This window comes from Stegastes partitus, unplaced genomic scaffold (assembly GCF_000690725.1).
Source record: "Stegastes partitus isolate 25-593 unplaced genomic scaffold, Stegastes_partitus-1.0.2 Scaffold63, whole genome shotgun sequence".
NCBI lineage: Eukaryota > Metazoa > Chordata > Actinopteri > Pomacentridae > Stegastes > Stegastes partitus.
Genome location: NW_007577794.1, coordinates 603,497 through 623,927, shown reverse-complemented (window position 1 = coordinate 623,927; position 20,431 = coordinate 603,497). Strand labels below are relative to the sequence as shown.

General features: G+C 41.0%; 1 protein-coding gene across 7 annotated transcripts in view; it reads right to left on the bottom strand.

The window, feature by feature from the left end:
• Positions 1 to 65: 65 nt before the first annotated feature.
• The window catches only part of adgrl3.1 (adhesion G protein-coupled receptor L3.1), a 115,263-nt gene continuing 94,897 nt past the window's right edge, over positions 66 to 20,431 (bottom strand). For 3 of the 7 annotated variants that reach the window (XM_008276002.1, XM_008276000.1, XM_008276003.1), the window contains 9 exons: positions 19,120 to 19,340; positions 16,389 to 16,455; positions 15,119 to 15,210; positions 12,214 to 12,382; positions 10,609 to 10,788; positions 9,992 to 10,085; positions 4,492 to 4,509; positions 3,508 to 3,810; positions 66 to 2,172 (listed from right to left, as the gene is read on the bottom strand). In XM_008276002.1, coding sequence (XP_008274224.1) covers positions 1,529 to 2,172; positions 3,508 to 3,810; positions 4,492 to 4,509; positions 9,992 to 10,085; positions 10,609 to 10,788; positions 12,214 to 12,382; positions 15,119 to 15,210; positions 16,389 to 16,455; positions 19,120 to 19,340 — 1,788 coding nt within the window. In that variant the 3' untranslated portion in view covers positions 66 to 1,528. The remainder of the gene's footprint in view (positions 2,173 to 3,507; positions 3,811 to 4,491; positions 4,510 to 9,991; positions 10,086 to 10,608; positions 10,789 to 12,213; positions 12,383 to 15,118; positions 15,211 to 16,388; positions 16,456 to 19,119; positions 19,341 to 20,431) is intronic. The other 4 variants (XM_008276005.1, XM_008276006.1, XM_008276004.1 and 1 more) reach the window with 3 other exon arrangements.

Below are 20,431 nucleotides of genomic sequence, written 5' to 3'. Positions count from 1 at the left end.
AGGTAACGTCAATTGAGAGAATATTTGGCAATAGAGGACATGATTCATAAACCGTTCTTGTGTTACTCCGTAAATCTATTATCTTTCCCTTTTTTCTTTTTTTTTTTTTTTTTTTTTTTTTTACCTGTGCTCCTCCTGCAGGGTCCAAGTGAGACAAGGCCCACTTCCAGCAAACAGTAAAACAGTATTTCCACAGTAATTATCTCCTTCACCACTTAAGCACTTCATTTTCATTTTATTTTGAAATCTACACTTGTGGTAAAAGTATATAGTAACAATTGATTTGTAAAATGTAAGTGACAGTGGTGTTGCTATAAAAAGGACCAGAATGAAGTGTGCGTCGGGTATACAGTATTAATTAAGGAGTGCTTAACTGTCTCTGTATTTACGAAAGAGTGACATGAAAGATTGTTCCTTGCTCGTTCTGTGGTCTACACTTGACCAGAACATGTCATGACGTTTCAGAACAGTTCCACAGACAAAAGGTTTGCAACTCAAAATTAAAAAATAAAAGACTTGGTCATATGCAACATTTGTATCTGTATCTGTATTCTGTACAATACATAGAAACAGTTTGTGATTTCTTCATAATCCTTTGATAACTGAAAACTTTTACAGAAGAAAGAAGAAGAAACGGAACCCATTTGTTTGTTTTTTTTGTTTTCCCCCCCTTTTTTTCATTTCAGTCTGTTGTAATATGATCTTCCTTCTTTGTTTTCAGTGAAATACACAGTAGCCGCAGTCACTACAACTTGCAGGAATGTTACACCAGCCCAGACACAACTCCAGTTTAGCAGATACGAACAGGAAGAGAATTCAGAACATCAGCGTGATATGGTTACAGTTCAGTTTCCCAAATAAAATAGTTTTTTTTGGATGATCGGTAGTGAGGGTATATATCATACATCCTTCACTTGATTGGCAGGTAGTGGTGCCTCTTTGGGGCCAGTTTGTGTTGTGAACACCAGAGTTTATTATCCTGCTGTACCCTTTGGAAAAGGTGGAAACATCATCCCAGTACGTGTCTTTAAGAGTTAGACAGAGAGACAGACATACAGACAAACAGACAGGCAGCTCCGTTAACCAGGGCTGGGGGCCACTGCGGCCCTGTAGTGGTGGTAGTGGAGACTATATGCTATGATCTGCTAGAGGTCCATATTGGGGAACTTGTAGGGCTACGGTCAATCCAAGTTTCCAAATTAAAGTAACAGGTACGGTAAAATTACAGAATCCCTCCCCCTTCCGTTTTCGTTCCAGGTTTCACGTTCAACTCGTGTTTGATGTTTGCAAAACGTCTTTCAGAACCGCCCTCTCAGTCTGCACCATTGATGACAATACATTCAGTCCCTGCTTTCATTTGACCTGTGATGTCTCAACCATATTGTCATGAGCCAAAGTTAGTGTCGCGCAAAGTACATCAATCCAGGGGCGGGCCAGCTCGGTCTGTCAGTCAACAACACAGAATGTCTTCATTGGACGGTTGAATGTGTGAAAGTGGGCCAGGGAGGGATAGAAGTCTTGATTGGCTCTATAGACTGGTAACCAGGTGAGAAGGGTCTACAGGCGGCTCCTCGGGCGACGAATCGGACTCCTCCTTGTTCCCAGACACCATGTATCCATCGCTGCCACCACGGCCCATGTGGTAGTAGCTCTGCAGCTCGTGAAGGTGATTCCTGGAGCCCAAGTTTGGCATGCTCTTATAATAGACATCATCCAGCTCCGGAGCGGTGGCACTCTTACAGGGCTGCAGCTCTCCGGAGCTGTCTTCCTCTCCGTCTGTTAAACCGTTCATCTGCCCATCTGGGAGGTCCGTCAGCACTGGCATGCTGGTGTAGAGTGAGTCTCTGTGGTTTGGTGAATGCGTGTGCTCATCAGTGTGCTCATTAGTCAGCAGGGGAAAGAAGCTCTCGCTTGTCTCCTGGGGTATGCGACGTGGCCGGGAGAAGCTGTGAGGGGGAGGCGGTGGCGGTGGGTGGCTGTCTGGTGGAGGAGGCCGCGGCGGCAGGAGAGGCGCGTTGGACTCCTCTCTGATAATCTCCAAGCCCAGGTTTTCCTCATGGGGGAAGGCTGCAGGGTTGTCCAGCACCATGGGACTGTTGTCCTCTTTACTGCTGCCCACACACCCACCGACTCCGCTGCTGCTGCTGCTGCTGCTGCCACCTGCCATGCTCCCTGAAAGAAGCAGACAGGAATAATATTACACAGCACATTATACAGCATGTGAGGGCAAATTGCTGATAGTTAATTTTGAACAAGGAGTGGGGTGCTGCTGATAGTGTGCTGACAAGGTGAGGATTTTAGCACCCTGTAGTGAGTGGAGATTTCAGTGTTATCTGGTCCAAAAAGTTATTTCATTTTCTCAAGGGGCTTTACTCAAAATTTGGGAGATTAACAGTGAATCAAATTACTATGTGAAAGGAGAAAGGCATTGCATGAAGCAAAGAGCCTACAGAGCATTGCCACTTGACTCCGTTGGTTGCTGGTCTCTCTAGTTTTACGAAAGGTGTCAGCATCTTTGATCCAATCGTTTGACTTTTCTCAAAATAACTGTTTTGGTTCACTACTCTCACCAGTGTCAGCAGATGGTTGTTTACATGAGAAAAACTACACATACAGTTATCGTCAAATGTATTCATACCCTTCCATTAAAGAAAAGGCAAAATTCACAATAGTCCCTCAAATAACTAGAAACTGAAAAAAAGTAATAATAACTAAAAATGTTCTAAATTATAATTTAGTGAAATAAGACACTGCTTTTGAATTGTGGGTGAAAAGAATAATTAAAAAACAAACAAACAAACAAGAAAAAACACCGTTCCCGGACAAATTAGAGTAGAGAGTTACAGAAAACACTTGATTGCAGTGATTGGCTCAAAGGATTGTTCAACGAAATATTAGTTTATGGTTCCCATCACGCTGTTTGCTTGTTTGTTTTTCAAATATTTCTGTTGAACCACAATTCAAAAGCAATATGATTTTCATGACATTTTTATTCATTTATTACTGCTTTTGTCAATTTCAACTTATTTCAGTGACAGCTGTTTTTTTTCTTCTTCAATGGGAAGGTATGAATAAATTTGAGGACAACTGTAAGCAACATCTGACCAGCAGCAAATGGCAGACATACTAAGTTAGCAACAAGCTCGTGAAAATGGTGGGAAAACATGACTGAGTGAATGCTAACAGTTCTTAGCAGGTGCTAAATGTGTTTTAACAAATCAAAGGTAAAAAGTTGTTACTGATGTTTTGACAGATGTTGTTAAAGCTGCCTCCAAAAGTCCCAAAAAACAAATTTTTGCAGATGTAACACACCTTTGCTATATAACAAAAAAAACAGGTATTCCTTAACTTGCAAAAACAAAAAAGTGGTTACATCCAGTGTTTATTTTTTTCATAAGGATGTCAGGGCCAAGAGTTTTCAGTTAGTTTACTCCTTATTTAAGTAACCCAAGAGCCTCAACATTGGACAGTGAAAGCTTCAGATAATTTTAAACAAACCGTAGTCACCTCCATTGGCCATGCTGCTGTTTACCAGCTTGTTCATCAGGTTGTGATTGCGCTCGGTGGTCGCTCTCTCATGATTGTTGAGGTACGACGGGATGTAGTTGGAGGTGAGCTCCTTGAGGATCTTCTTCTCCAGGGTGGTCTCCTTGTGGTTGCTGTGGGTGCCGTAGCCGCCGCTGCGATCCAGAATCTGGACACAGTCGCTCAGGTACTCGCTGCTGGCCATGCTGTAGTTGTTGGCATGGTTACCATTGAGAGGGAGTGTATCCATAACACTGGAGTCTCTTGCGTTGTTCAGGATGCCCTCTGAGGAATAATAATAAGACTATTTTTCAAAAAAGTACTAATTATTAGCATTCTTAAATAAACTGCAAGTGGATTTCTCAGAAGAAAGATTTTAATTATTATTTCCTATCATCGTGTGTGCTATGAATTGAGGATTTAAAAAAAAAAAAAAAGCAATGGTAATTTTTTATTTTTTTTTGGAAGGAAAAATGCTTGAAGCGACAATAATTCATTTAAGAGAAGCTTCACAAGTACTGTCTGTCCTCAATTACTGCCAGCACTACAGCATTACAAAAAGAAAAGTTCTACTTTCACTGAAAATAATTTGAAAAAAATGTTTTGAAGTGGCACTTAATGTAATTACGTTGCAAGTCATTTTAAGGGCAAACATATTGCATCTCAATTAAAACTCAAATGTGAGTTTACACATTTGATCCACAATGTTTCAAATAAATGCGATTCAGAGGCAGTTCTTGTTTTTTTTCATACTATAGATGTATTGCCTTAAGGAGAGACTTTTTAAAGTGCTACTAGAAAATGAATAAAAAAAGTGTGAAAAAGCAAATGACGAAATCGTATTACATGAAATGACTAATGATTTGGGAGCAAAAAACGTTTTTGCCAAGATTGGAGTAAAAATGTAAAGAAAGAAAAAGAAAATTCATGTTATAAAAGTAGCTGAATATGAAATTGAGCCCATACTTGTGTCTCGGTAAGGTGCTAATGGACAGCATGAGGGAGAAGAGAGAAAAGAGACACAGACGTGAGTTTGTACACTGAGAGAAACACATTTCAGAAACTACAAAATCAACATTTACGCAGTAACTTAAAGCGTGACAACAACTGATTCTGATTCTAGAAATCTGAATCTGCTCTATTATCAACCATCTGCTATCATATAGTTTTACTATTTAACAGAGAGGAAAACATTAAAACGCACAATACAAATTACATTTAGAAAATAGCACATATATAGTTCACATGCAGCATCACGGGCAGGCACATCATACACACATGCAAAGTGACATTCAAAATGAAGCACAGACTGTATAAAATACACCATTCACACAGAAAAGAAGAGACATTTCATGGCTCCCAAGTAGCTTATAAAACCTACAGTGAATATGCAACCAGTAACACAAAGACACATGCACGCATATGTATGCATGTGTATGCATGTGTGTACGTACTGGATGTAGTATATGCATATATTAAGATGATTGATCTTCTCACTTGGGAACCATAACAAGGCTGCATAAACATTTTAAAAAGAAATAACCATGCAGAGAAAGTTGGCGAAGAATTAACTCTAAGCTAACTTTTTAAAGGTTGTATGTTCATAATAGGAACATCAGGCACACCTTGGGTGTTGTACATGCCCACGGCTGGGTTGTTATAGACTGCCGAGTCCCCCAGGAGAGTGTTATAAGGATTGTTAGTACCATGGGGACGAAGGAGAGCATTAGTTATAAGATGATTAGCCATGGCTCCTGGTACAGGCAGATAGAGAGAGAGAGAGGAAGAGCAACAGCCAAGTCGAGAGAGGAAGAGAGAGGAAAAGCAACAGCCAAGTCAAGAGAGAAAAAGAAAGAAGCACTCAAGAGAAAAAAAAAAAAAGGCAGAGGGGAGACAGAGGTTGAAGGAGAGAGCATGTAGCCATTGCAGAGTGGAAGTAAGCAAGAAGGAAAAAAAGAGAGGAAGGGAGAGTGAGATGGAAAGTGAGTGTGTGGAAGAAAGAGGGAGAGAAGAGGACAAGTAAATCAAACAAGCAAACACAGTTTAGGGAGAAAGCCAAGAAAAAGCTTGACAAGTCATTCTTGCAGCCACTGCATACAGGCTGAGGGAGGGAACGGGAGAGAGAGAGACAGACAGAAAGAGAGGGAGACAAAGAGACACTAGCATAGCTTGGAGCAGACTGTGCTGCAGTTCAATACGCTTGAGCAGAGAAGCATGACTACAGGATAGTTAATGGACAAAGGGGCCACAAAAAAGTGTTCTCAGTGCATTTTCTTCCCTGGTGGGAGACAGATCATGTACACATTAAGACAGTGCAAGAAAAAAAAAAAAACAGGACAAATGAGCAGGAGAGCTCCTATCTATTCATCCTCATGTTGTAGTTCAAACTGTATCAACCAGCCTCTGTCACTGGAGAGAAAAACTGAGACATCTGTGTGATTTCTACAGAAACTCAAGATTAAAAAACAATTCTCCTAATGCAACTATACACCGTTCTTGAGCCACCACACCTATACAAACAAGAGTAATGTAAGAAACACACCACTAGTAAGGTACAGTGATGTCATTTCACATGACTAACCGCTGCATGTCAGCACCGTGTGGATCGTCGCCATGATGCATGAATTTTACTTTGTCGTGCTCTTGCTCTTTGGGTTACCAGAGTTTGCTGACTGCTGGAAATATGATATAGTTAATGTTACATAGCTATCTGACTGTGTGGGATCTGATACTATTATAGTTATGTAAACTACCGACATCTAATATTAGGATTTCTTCTTAGCCTTCTTTCTGTTGTCCTTCCTCCTACAATTTTATCTTATCTATATGGGTTTCAAATTCAAATTTAAAGCAACTTTCATTTATATCCAGTGGAAACTCTCTTTATTCGCTGTATAATTACATAGCTAGAGCATTATAAGGGTGTAAAAAATAATGTTTAAAAGGCGAGTAATTAAAAAAATAACAATTGGCCTTACCATTTTTTTTATGCAAATGACAGACAAATTCAAAATATAAACTTGTGATTTCATTATTATAATAATTACAAAAAGATAAAATTACCCACCTAGTAAATATTGCAAAAATAAACACAAACATATGCAACATAATCAGCTTTATTAACTACCTAAAATGTAAAATTATGCCCTTTACTGTAGCTATAACATAAAAGCTGCTTATAAATACAAGTGGCTTATAAACTTGCACTGGACAGCTTCAGTGGGAGATGGGAGAGGAAAGAAAGAAAGAAAGCAAAAAGCCTGGTATACAAATTTGTTGGAATCAAAACAGAACAATTTGAGGAAAAATTAGTTTTGCTTGAACTGAATAATGTATTGTATTTTATGTGTTCGTTATGTTTCTTTAATGTACATTTTTACACATACCTAATGCTAAAATGTTCATCCGAAAAGTAACTCTATAAAATCTATACAATCTCCCTCAGAAATATAGTTAAGTAGAAGTACAATGTCGTATAAAATTCAAATACTTAAGAAGAGAAGCCTACAAGTACCTAAAAAAAACTCCATTTACTATTTCTGCAGCATAATATAGTGGCAAGAGAATGACTGTACAACCCATCTTCATTATTGTAAATCCTCAATGGCATTATTAACATTTTTAGCTAACGCTCAGTTTAGTGGTCATTTGCATAAAACTTGCAAATGCACATCAAGTTACCATTATCTTTAATTATTTGGATCAATTAGATAAGTCCTTTCAAATGTGTCTCAGTCAGTTCAATGTGAATGTAGACTGCTGCGGGTCACGACTTACATGCTGGTTGATCACGTGACATGACAAGTCTTAGGAACTATACTTTACCTCTCTTTAATTCAATTCGACCTGCCCACTTTCTGGAGGCTTGCGTGAGATCTTTAGCTGCCACTGAGGAAATAAATTCATCTGAATACTAGTTCATAGCATATCTCTGTGCTTTTACTGCAGGAATAAACCGACGAGATAATTTGTCAGCCAAGAATTACGGCTGTCACAGATGACGCGCTAAAAAAGACAAGTCTGAAAAAGCCAACTTTCAGAGAAAATGGCTGTGATTGCTTCGAGAACCTGACAGGAGAATGTGAGTCTGTGGCTGATACAATACCGAGACAGGATAAACAGATGGAGGTTTTTAGAATTTTACATATTTAATGTATAACTCGTTGGAGAAAAAAAAAAGGGCTTCAGCGATGAGGACTGGACAAATGACAGTTTTATCTTATGCTCGAGTCTTTTTCTTCATAGCAGATGCCATAAAAGTGAGGTTGACTTATAATCGGTCCTATATTTGGTCCAATCCAATTCCATCTCACCTCACTTGTATGACCTTTCTTTGGTCTGTCATTGTCAGCTGCTGCAGCCATTACTGGGGAAACTGTACACAACTGGCAAAACTCACATGTTCAGGCATTTCCAAAAAAACAGTGTGAGCTTACTGACACTGTCATGGCTTCAGAGAACTATTTCCTACTGATAACACTGATGTTGCTTGACAGACAAGAGAAAGCACATATTTTGATTTTGCAAAATTAGCCTTTTCTTTTTTTTAACATCATGCAAAAACAAAAAATGGCGGAATTAGTTCAATACATCAACCACGGCTAACAAGATTTGCGGTGGTATTTCACTTAAAGAAGATACCACAACATCTTAGTATGTAACTGTGCATACCTTCCTTTATGTAAGCTAGTTACAAACTACCAATAGAACGAAAGCTATCCCCAAATGTGAGTGTTTTTAAATCCAGGTTAAAAACTCTTCTTTTCTCTTATGCTTATCATTGAGATTTCTAAAAGTATTTTTAATTCAGATTTTATCACATTCTAGCCCTGAAACTTGATGAAGAGACCATTAGAGGGGTTGATCTTGTCTTTTTAGTTTGGTTCTGTTTCTGTCTTTATATTTTATTTTATTTTGTTTGGTTCTATTGCTATCTTTATCTTTCTATTTATTTTTAGATATTTTGTTCTTTTTAACTGCTTTTAATGTTGCACTGTTAATCATGCAAAGCACATTGAGTTGCCTTGTGTATGAAATTTGCTCTATAAAGAAAGCTGCCTTGCCTTGCCTGCCTAGTTTCCTCCCAAGATGTCTCTCTTTCACTTAGAAGGCTGGCTCTTGCAGAGTCATGGAACTTGGTTTTATTTGGTTTGGGTTGATTATGTTGAGTTTATCCTCTGTTTAAACCACATGTAGTTTTAGGCTTACACCTGATCATGTTCTGTTTGGCATATTTTTGACTTATCCCTAATAAATTGTTGGCTTACATAAATTGTTACTGTGCGGCTCCCCCCCCCCCTCCTTTACTGAGGGCCGATCGAGCCAGGCATAACACTCTCTCCAAAGTTCAACAAGTCAATCTCGTATCTGACTATCCAATTTATTCCATTCCACCATTATTCACTAAGTCGCAGCATGTAGTCGTTTGAAAATCTACTAGCTAAGTAGCTCTGTGCAGCATACGCGCTTTAAAGTGTGCGGGGAGGAGGAGGCGGGGGTGTCTTAAGCCCTGCCTCACTAAGTGTGTGATAATTCAAGCGCTGACACACACCGTGTCTGCTTTAGTATCAATCTGTCATGCTAACAGCTTATTAGCGGCCCGAAGAAAGCAAGGGGCCACACCTCAACCTAGAGACTAACAAATGGCAGCGTGCGTATCAGCGTGTGTGTGTGTGTGTGTGTGTGTGTGTGTGTGTGTGTGTGTGTGTCAAACTGACTGGCCATTTGGGTGTCTATGCCCTCATTACCCTAGGCCTCAGACAGCCACACTCATGGATTCCAATCCTACAGTCCATTACAGTGTCTTACTCTGGAGGGACAGCGACGGACAGCTCTGAATACAGTGGAAATACACTGAACTAAGCCTAATACTCACTTAAAAGCTTTGGCAACCACCGTAACTATAATATAATAACACAAGCGAGGCTGTACATACAAATTCTCAGGTGAAATACCCCGCAGTGTTTTGCTGTCCTTGACTGTAAAATTCTAGCAATGTGCAGCAGCATAAACTACACTACATCCAGCTAATAATTATTACTATATTGTAATCCTGCATTACTTACTTATCATAAAGGTAATGCTGGTGTTCGGCTCAGGGCTTGAACACACGCCGAAATGATTTATAATGCGTCAAAACACATCTAACCTTGGAAAAAGAGGTACAGAAGAAGCTTTGTATTTTTGTAGTGGGAACAAAAACCGGTTGATGTCTCAGTTTTGACAAGCGTGTGCCCCTACCTCTCCTTCCTGTAAAGTCATCTTTGAAGCAGCAGAAAGTAGCAAGCGATATTTACACTCTATTCTGCTAATCTTCCCCCTCTTCAAGAACACAATGCCATTATCAGAAGTTTGGACTCCTACCACTTTGCTAAATGAAAGCGTATGCTGCCTGAGCCTCCTGCTATTAATAAAGTAGATATGGTGACAGTGATGAGGATGCAAATGGTAGGTATCCCGTGGTTACCTCTGTTGAGCGTGGCAGAGCTGTTGATGTCTCCAGTGATGAAGGAGGACTCCTGTTTTCTCACAGTGTCATTCCACATCCGCCTGATGCGACTCTACACACAGGAGAGAAAAAAGCGAGAGAGAGAGAGAGAGAGAGAGAAACAGATAGAGAGGAAGGTAAAGGAGGTATGGGCGAAGAACAAAAAGAGGTAGCGATGATGAAGGGGAAAAGAAATAAAAGGAAGGAACAAGTCAAGGGAGAAAAGACGTGACAACAAAAGAGTGGGGGAAAAAAATAAAATATGGTAAGAAACATAACACATAGGATATGATGTGCAAAAGAACGGCAAATTAGTGCAGGAGAGGCAGTAAAGGAAAAAAAAGCAAAGCAACAACCGACAAGAGAGGAACAGGTAGGAAAAAATAATCATGCATCAGTGTCAGTTATACTCCCTGTGTGTCAGCAACATCATCTGTGTAAGTCAGGGTTTGGGTTATCTCACTTTCAACAAGAAAAAAAAAAACTACAGTCTGTAAATGCAATTAATGGTATAAATGGTAAAATCTGCCTATGACAATAGAAGTTGAAAGCGAAATGTGATAACCCAAAACCCTCATGGCGTGCTCTGGCCTCACCTGAGAGTCTGCTGTGCTGTAGCGTCCAGGTGTGCAGGCAGGTAAGCTCACCTGTGAGCCTGTGGAGTAGCGGCCCGGGGTCCGTGACGTGGTGGTCTTACTGGAGGAGGAGATGGACGTCTCCACGCTCTTGCCGCTGCAGCAGTGAGTGCGCAGACATTTGCCGTACTCTTTGCGCACCTGGGTGGGGGAGTTACACACAGACATGCACACATTCAAGCAGCGTGCACAAAGGAGGAGGAATTGACTGATGTTCCACTTTAACCTTGCACATTATGAAGCATATTTTTAAGATTACATACCAAGAAAAAAAGACAGACAATCTCTTCTTTTACTCAAATCCCTTGCGCAAACACTAAGTCCATAAAATTTCTACTTTTAAAAGATTTACTGCATAAACTTTCCAGCCGTCAACATCCGCCCCGAATACCACACATCCATCTGAAATGGACATATTCCTTGGAGAGATATACGATGCACTTGTACACACAGAACATCTGCATTTAGATCCCAATCAAGTTAGAACAAATAGAATTGTAATTGCTTTTTAACAAGCTTGTTGGACTGGCAGACGTCTATTGCCACATGCTCTGTTTGAACAGCTGTGTGCTGAGTTACTCCATGCATCTTGGAAGAAATCATGTTGGGCCGCAGCCAAAGAAAACCTCAGCTCTGTTCTGAGGACATCTCTCTGGATACCTGATCCCGTGGCCTTACACATACCTAAGCACCGAGTACACACAGACACACACACATACACACTGCACTTGTTTACCGGTCATACTCTTAAGACTAAAAAAACTCTCTAAGGGATTGCAGCCAGATGAGAGTATTAAGCATTTGATGAATTTTCTTTCCATACTCCTCTTCTGCACTCCCAGGCACTGACAATGTGTGGGAGACTCTGCAAAAATATCGGCGGATGTGTAGGCTCTTCCTGGAAGCAACACGTAACTCAAATATGAGAAGTGATACATATGTACTCACAAATGCTAATAATCCTTTAAGGCACGCCAAAACCAAAACATATATAAAAGCAGTCGGCTTTTTAAAAATGAAAGGATTACTTGAAAGGGAGCTGTGTGCTAATGTAAGCAAGGCTGATATATTAAATCACAGAAATCCTGAGAGGAGTGTATCTGTAACCCACTGTCACTCACACATTAAAACAAACGTATATTTTCTCTTCTTGTGTCCAATTGTAAAAGAAAAAAATTTGAGCTGAATTTTTGTCAATATTTGACAAGTTATTTTAGGTGTGATGACCCTGCATGATGATGAAAAACCTTCTCTGCTGCTGGGTTCAGACAGTCATGATGTAAGACTAGCAGCTCAGTGTGTTACCTGCTGCCACAAGGCAAGACAGACAGTGAAAGAGAGGAAGAGAGAGAAAGTGGTGTGAGAAAGCGAGAATGAAAAAGTGAGAGAATTGAGCAGCCAGGAGGGATACTGAATGACCAATCAAACCTGTGACAGCTCCACAGATATTTTTGGTGTCCCTGCTGATCGTTTGCTAGCATGTTCGTGTGCCTGTGTGTGTTTGTACTTGTCCGTCCGTCACACAGTCTATTTGTCTCTAGCTTCGTCTCGGTGTGACTCGCTCACCTTTTTCTGCAGTATGCAGTGGAAGATGAAGATGAACATGCCCTGCAGAGAGTTGAAGATGGTGAAAAGGTAGGCCATGATCACGGTGCTCTCGTTGATGTACATTAGGCCGAAAGCCCAGGTGAGACCCAGCAGACACAGCAGGGCTATGGCCCCGATCACCCAAGACCTACATGAGAAATAACTGAAAATTAGAAATGCTCAGTAAATTACTGTATGTCCTTATCAATTAAAATTCATACATGGGAAGTTTGTCTTTTCTCTGGATCGGAAAAGTTATTGAGCCAAAGGCTGACGCACGAGGGACCACGGGGAAGGAGAAAGAGGTTAGAGAAGGTTCATTCGGAGCGCCAACACTGTAGGAGAGGGATGGAGAAAACAGTGGGGGTTCAGCTTAAAGGAATTATACCTTGACAAAAAAAGAGGGAGAAAAGAGAGTGAGAGTAGATTTGCTCATTTAGATACTATCTCAAAAAAGGGAGGGGAGGTTATGAGCAAGCTGACGTCACCAACTAGTATCAAAAAAGGACCATGGCATACTTTGTCCAAGTTACAGCCAAACTCCAGCAGTCAATGGCAGGAGGTACAAAACATTTTCGCAGGTAGAAGTGGGTCCTGAAGTCAGTTAGTGCACTTGTGATAATAGCAGTTTAATGGAATGAAATTTAATAAAAGTTTTCAGGACTGTGAACTTTTATTTCAAATAAAAGCTATGCAGAAGTGAGTCATAAAGGCCAAATGTCATAGAAATTTGGTCATGTTGAAGCATGTGTATGCATTGTAAGTCCTTGCCTGGGTGTGTGTGTGTGTGTGTGTGTGTGTGTGTCCATGTGAGTGGCTTCACTGGGCAGTAAGTAGAGGGACATTACAGCCATTATAAATGACATTTCCCACTAAAGGTCACAGTTTTGGGCCTGCCACAGCCGAGATGATGGCTGTTAATTTGATTGGCTGACTGGGCAGTGATCACCTCTAATGCGAAGGAGAGAGACAAAGAAAGTGGGCAAGGAAAGATAGAGGAGGGATGTGGGAGAGAAGAACACACAGGGAGAGATATTAGGAGAGTCATGAGGAAGGAAGAGAGACAGAGGAGGAGAGTAAGCGAGTGAGACTGAGGTGATTGATTCGATGTTGCCCTCTGTGGCACCATTCAGGCGAGACAGAACCTCCAATAAAGCTCGTCTGACGACCCTCTTCAATAAAGGGTACACTCATCTCTTTCTTTTCCATCCCGCCATTTCACCTCTCCCTCCAGTGCTCCCTTGAGTCATAGTTTCTCTCTCAGCTCTGTTTCCCTGAATTCACATATCGCCATTATAATATTTCAATAGCACACTGGGTCTATAGGTCAGAGGACCTCACAAATCTCACATGAACAAGAAATCCATTTTACAAGGCAGGTTAATGGTTAATTTAGGAATATGCATGAACTCTAGGGCGGCTTCTACAGGCAAATAAGACAACAAGCGAACCAAGCAAAATGTCTCTAGGAACATCTGATTGGAGTGAGGCCTTACCAGAGCCAATCCACAACAAAGATAACTTATGATGGCTTGGAGTTAAAGAGACAAAGAAAAACAAAAGGAAGAAAAAATAAGACAAAAAAAAAGGGCATGATGGTGATTAACGAGTAAATGAACCACAATAAGACATGACTAATGAAGTGAAATAGATTAAAATCTAGCCAGGCTTCACTGTGTTCAGAAACACTAAGGAAAATCATTAAAATGGAATAATAAAATAAAATATATCCAAAAGCATCATATTTTAAATTGTTCTTTGATTTTCATCTTTCATTAGGCTTTTTCATTACACTCCCCTGAACTACTCTGAAGCAAAGATCCGCTGGTTTTGCCTTTATTTCTGAAATATTTCCCACTTGAAGTCCTACTTTAAAAACTGCTGTCATAAAGAATACACTGGCAATAATATTTAAATGATAACCCCAGAAACAAGACAGCCATTCTATGATTATAAATTCTGAGCTCAGTAAGGCATTCAGCTCTGAGCCGTGGCATATTGTTTGAATTAGACTGAGCCTTTTTGTCGTGAGCTGGACTGGAACAAGAAATAACAAAATCCCGATTAGTTAGCTCGGTAGACAGACTTTCAGTATTCTATGGAAATGAAGTCATATTTCAGTGACATTCTCTAAGGGGTGCATGAGTAATGGGGACATGACTGAGAATAATGATATGATGAATTCAGTCCGTAGCATCTCAAAATGATGTGAGATAAAGGTGAAATATGCTTCAAGAGACATGGTAGTTGAAAGAAAAGGCTGATGGACATGAGCTTTAAGGAATGGCTCAACATTCTGGGGAATATGCTCACTCATTTTCATCCAGAGAGTTAGATGAGAAGATTGATGCTGCTGTCATGCCAGCGGCAGCTAGTTTGCAACAAAATCCTTCTGCTGAATCCACACAAGAAACATGATTTGAGAAGATGAAATTAGATTGTGTGCAGGATTACTGCTATTTCATAGCTAAGACAATAGTAATCCTAGGAAGTAGTACGCTTGCATCATCCCCATAGAATTGCAATTTGTTATTTTTACACGAGCATACATGTATGAATTAAACAAACAAAAAAATATATAATGTCCCAACTTGCAAAAGCGCTTTTGAGGGGCTTGTATGCATATTTTACTACCATTGGACAGATCCAGTATCCAGTCTTCTGATGCTAAGCTAACCTTGCCGTCTACAGGTTCCAGCTAAACACTGGATTTACTGTACAAACATGAGAGTGGTATCAACTTTCTCCTCTTGGCTAAGAACATTTCCCAAAATGTCAAACAATTCCTTGAGCTTACTTCACACAAGCATGCATAATCACTTTTGCTTTCAAAACCAGGGCTCTCTGGTGCAGTGGCAGGAAGGTATGTAGAAAAAGGACTTACTTGATGTTGTCCAGACACCCGGAGTCTGGTTTGAGAATGGCTGTGTGATGGAACATCTTATAAAGAGCGATACCGAGGAAGATAACGTTCAGCTGAAACACACCGACAAACACGCACACACACATACAAGTTAATATTCTGCAGCAATGAGACTAATTAAAGACACAATGTCACTACAGCAATTCGCTCGCACACAGTGCATATCATTTCATTTTCCCTTCCAGCCGTAATTGGCTTGGAGACACAGTATCAGCCCACGATCAACAACCCTTTATGTGCTGAAAATATAGCAGCTTGAGCATCAGGGAAAATACAGCAGTCATTACATCCATTTAGGATCATTGTTATAGTGGAAACCCAATTCTCACAGATGCACTCTTTTCTATTGGCTTGCTAATGCACAGATAGGGTGTTTCAATAATGACTGCCTGGACTGTTGCACTGGGTCTCAGAGACTGTATATGCTACCAGTGGGCGTAGTGTCATAACAGGGCAGTCTCACCTGTGCTACTCCCCGCTTGCAGCTCCACTTAGATCAGTGATAGCCTGTCTGACATTTCTAAAATGAGTACAGAGCATCAGTGTGCAGGCAACTGGGAACATGTCCCATTGCTTTCATTCTCACTGCTTTTTATATATATATATATTTTATTTATTTATTTATTTTCTTTTTCTTTTTCCGTCTGTGTGCCTGCCGAGTCGACTAACTCTATTTCTGTCTCTGTTTACTTGTTCAGGGTAGGATGCTTGTTCTTGCTCCTCAAAACACTTTGCTGACTGGTGAAACATCACTCATTGGCATTGCTCGATAAAAGGACAAGGAAAATGGTCAAAGTAGCAGCCTGTGTTTCCCCGTTTTCTGCTCGATTTGGCAGCATTGTAATAAAATTGCTACAGTGGGCCAGCAGGAAAACAGCACTTGGATTGTTAAATAAGTGCCTGATAGCGGTATAACTTTGCGGGGCGCTTATCGTAATCTTTGTGACGCACAACGGTTTGTGCTCTATGTCCTCTTCAAAGATTTCCAGCTTGTAGGAATATGTGCCCACTTGAGAGTTAATCCACGAGTGGGAATTATTAAGTTGACATATAAAGTTCCCTTCCGCTTCTACTTACACCGCTGAGGGGCTCAGGTGAACCTTGCAGGAGATTAACAAGCACCTTAACGTAACCCGTCGTTCCCGCGTGAACATGTGGCAGCAATTGGAGTCTGTACATGCGGTGCTGTGTCAAATGTGTGCGAGTGGGCGTGTGTGTGTGCGTATCTCACCATAATGATGAGCGTTGCCGGACCTATGAAGCTCCAGATGAAGTATGTATCCAAACGCAGCCAGCACCTAGAGACAGGGAGATAGTGAAAGAGTGAGTTACATGGAAAAAACATCATGCATGAGAAACACTGGAAAAGAAGAACAGGAGGGTAGAAAGACGTGTAGGGATTAAAAATGTGCTCAGAAGGATGTGAGGTGGCAAAGATTTACCATGAGAAGACAGGGCATGCATTACAGCTACGCACACATGCACATGGAGGGGGGAAGGGTGGATAGAAAAACACATACATTACATGACATACAGTAAATCAAACGCATCACAACAGATGGAGGACAAAGGAAATTGGAGGGGATGAAAAAGTGAAAGATGTAAAGGATGGTAAGAAAGGTGTTACAAGATGGAAGAAAACCGACTATATGCACACCTCAGACATACATCACACGGGGGAGAGGGAGGGGCGACTGCGAGGGATGAGCACCTGTGACAAATAAACCTTTACTTCCCCTTAGGGCACAGATATATGACACGGCCACGTCCTGCAGGTCCCAAAAATATGACATGACTGTGTTCATTTGAATACTGAGTTATGGATGCAGGCCTCGTATCAGGCTATTTATGGAGTCTGGGAATGGCTTTGCCGAGGTTAAAGGAGAGAGGAGGGAACACATACACACATAATATATGCACACAAACACGCATCTACATATTCAGAGACAGAAGACATGCATGGACGCTTACAACCACACACACTAATACACACCCACAAGGCAGTAATTTCTGACCACGAGGTTAGCGTTGGTAGTAAAAGATATACTGCTGTATGTGAAATTATATTACTCCGAAACATCTTCACTCATCAACAGCAGCAAGCAGAGGGTAGAGGGAAAAAAAGAACATCCCAGAGTGCCCTCCACTGAGGTCAGACCCAACTGGTTGCGAAAAAAAAAAAAAAAAAGGTGCCAGAGAAAAACCACTGGAGCAAAATGGCCAACTGATTCATGACCAGCTGCTTTTGAATTATTAATCTTTCAATTTCCACCGCATTAGAGAGCCCTCCATTATGGGCCCCTGACTGTGTCACAGTATCCTCCATTAGGGCTCCTTTGCTAAGTCATAGCCACCTTCATTATGGGTGGCGAATGAGACTCAGTGCCACTGGCTAATATGGGGAAGAATAAGGTGCATTACGTGACAAGGTGACACAGCAGGGACTGGCGGATGATATTTTCAGAGGTTTTGTCTTAATGTGTTATGTCAAAAATGATAAGCAGTGTCATTTCCGAGGCTCGACTGATGAATGAGTCGTATAAGTTAATTTCTGCATTAATGAAAAGTACTTTGCAGTGAAAATAGTTGTGTCGATTACTTTTCAAACCCACAAGGCCCATGGGGCATGGGGGCCATTAAAAATGAGAAAGTAAATTGTTTGGGTGCAGGATTATCAGGATTGGCATCATTTTACAAATTTAAGTGTAAAACCATTGTCTCAAGGCTTGTGCAAGATTCTGCTGGCTACTGGCATGCAGTCTGATTATTTATCCAGAGCTTTGCATTCACTCTCATGTTTTAATGATCATCCCGCAATGAAATATTGATCTAAGCGACATGAGGACTGCTGTGACTTCATGGTTAAATATTGCTAAACTCAACCCCTTTGCTGGTCGTCAAACTTCAATGCGGTGATGCTAGAAGAAAGCTGCCATGTCTAAACTGCAAAAGGTTGCAGCGAATGTGAGCATCTGAGCATGTGAATCATTTACCGGTGCTATAGCGTCCTTGTCGTTTTTTTTTTTTTTTTTTTCGCTTTCTACATGGAGCCTCTCATTTATAAACAATTGAGGAGAAGAGATTCTTTCTAATCCAAGTCTACGTTCAAGGTCCACAATGAAGTCATACTGTCACAGAATGGAGGGCAGGTCATGGACACATACAGTGCACCCTATAGAGTACATCATATGTGCATTACGCATTTAATATGCATACACTGGCATATGAATAAAATGTTGACCTCTGCTCAGAGTCACAGGATGAATGGAATGGACAGGTCACGCAAGTAAAACTGTATTACGTTCACTCCTGTGTATTTGCACGTTGCCTATAATGCATATATGTACTTCAATATGAATGAGATGCTGGCTACCTTTTCTTGTATTCACCCTGTGTCTAAGGTTAAACAAGTCAAGCATGCATGAATACGTTATCTTGTGTTTTTAATGTATGTCCTCATCCTCCACTAGTCTGCATTTCCTCCGGAGAGGCCAGCTTTATTTTTAACACACGCAAGTGCAAACCAGTATGGCTCTGTGCACACCCTGACAGATTATTCCATCACTCTCTTCCTCATCCCTCCATTCTCACTCTTAAAACCAGTCTTTTTTTCCCTCAGTCTGCTCCACTGTACACCCCCTCCTTCTATCCCGCCTGTTAAATCCTTCCATATTCACACATTGTCGCTGCTGTGCTCATGCAGGCGCTCTGTGGTGCATCCTGCCCTGCTTGTCCCCATACTTCCCTCCTCCTCTCCATCCTTCTCTGCCTCTCTCTCCCTCCTCAGCCTCTCTGTATTGACTCTTGAGAAGTGCCACAGCTTGTAGAGTCCACTGTGGCAGACGCAGCCAAAATGACAGCAGGCACTCCAGCCTCCCTCCCTGTCCTCCCTTGCCCTGTCATCCATCCTTTCTTTACGCTATGCAATTTTTTATTTATTTATTTTTAACCAAACTCCTTACACTCGATCGGTGCCATAGCTCCTGTAGTCCACCGCAGCAGAGACGGCCACTATGACAGCAGGTACTCCATATCCTGCCAGGTAGAAGTACTTAGTCCTGGAGTGTTCGCTCTCAAACACCTCTACCAGCATGATGTAGAGCTGCACCCCTTCCAGGAACATCCAGGTGAACGCTGCCAAGAAGAAGAAATGGAGCAAGGCCGCAAAGACTGCACAGACAATCTGGTGAGGAAAGGAAAAGATTGAGAGGATTTAAAAGTACAGTAGCGCTAAAAAAAAACAGACTCACATAAAAAATGTCAGGAAATGCCTAATCTGGTGGACATTTGCACTGATTAGTTAGAAAGCAGAAGAACGATTGCAAATATTGCAGGCGATAAGGTTATGAGTCAGATTTAGAAAGTAATAATTTATCATATTCACATAAGGAAGAAAATGTGAGGGATTAAAAATTGGACTGCAACACTGGAATAGACAGGAGACCGAGAGGATAAGGCAAATGGAAATAGAATGAACTCCCAATCACAGTGTACTATAACAGCAATTTCAGGTGACAGAGAGACTCAAAATCACTTTGAGATAGAAGTATTAGTTGGGCCTCCTTCACACTTTACTCACTGTCTACAATCTACAAGTCATCTGAGAAGATAAATGAGAAAATATAAGTGACAAGTTGGTGCTGCAGCCTGTGCTGATTGACCACATTTCAAACAGAAGTAGCAAAGCACTTTCAAAGGGGGCTGAGAAAAAAAAGGAGGGGGAGTTGGGTTGGTGAGGAGGGTGAATTACTTGGCAACACTGTTGAAAATACAATATGATTTTTTGTCAATGCCAAGGATGAACAAAATAAGTGGAACTGCTGCAAAAATGACTCAGCAACTTGGTGTGAAAGAGACAAAGCACGCATAAAATGTGACAGATTTTAGAGCTCGGAAAAAGGCAGGAGTAACTTCAGTTTGGATACTGAATAGTTGGGGCAAAATACAGTTTTTATGCCTTTCCTCGAGCCGAACCGTATGTTTTGAGTGAACCACATAATCAAAATCCTGCACCTGTTGTTCATTTAGTTTCGTGTGGAATGGTAATTATCAAATGTCAAATAAAAAATTTAACACTTGTACCCACCTGTACCAACCCCGTGGTTATACATTCATGTTGAAAGTGAGTAAATGGATTCTAAATTACATTGTTAGTGGCCAATGAATAGTGACGGATGAAAGGGATGTAAAAGAGTGAGGAAAGTAGATGATAACATGCTTAGAAAAGCCTGTGAGAGACTCTCCTGGATGTGGTGGGGGAAAAAAAAGAAGAAG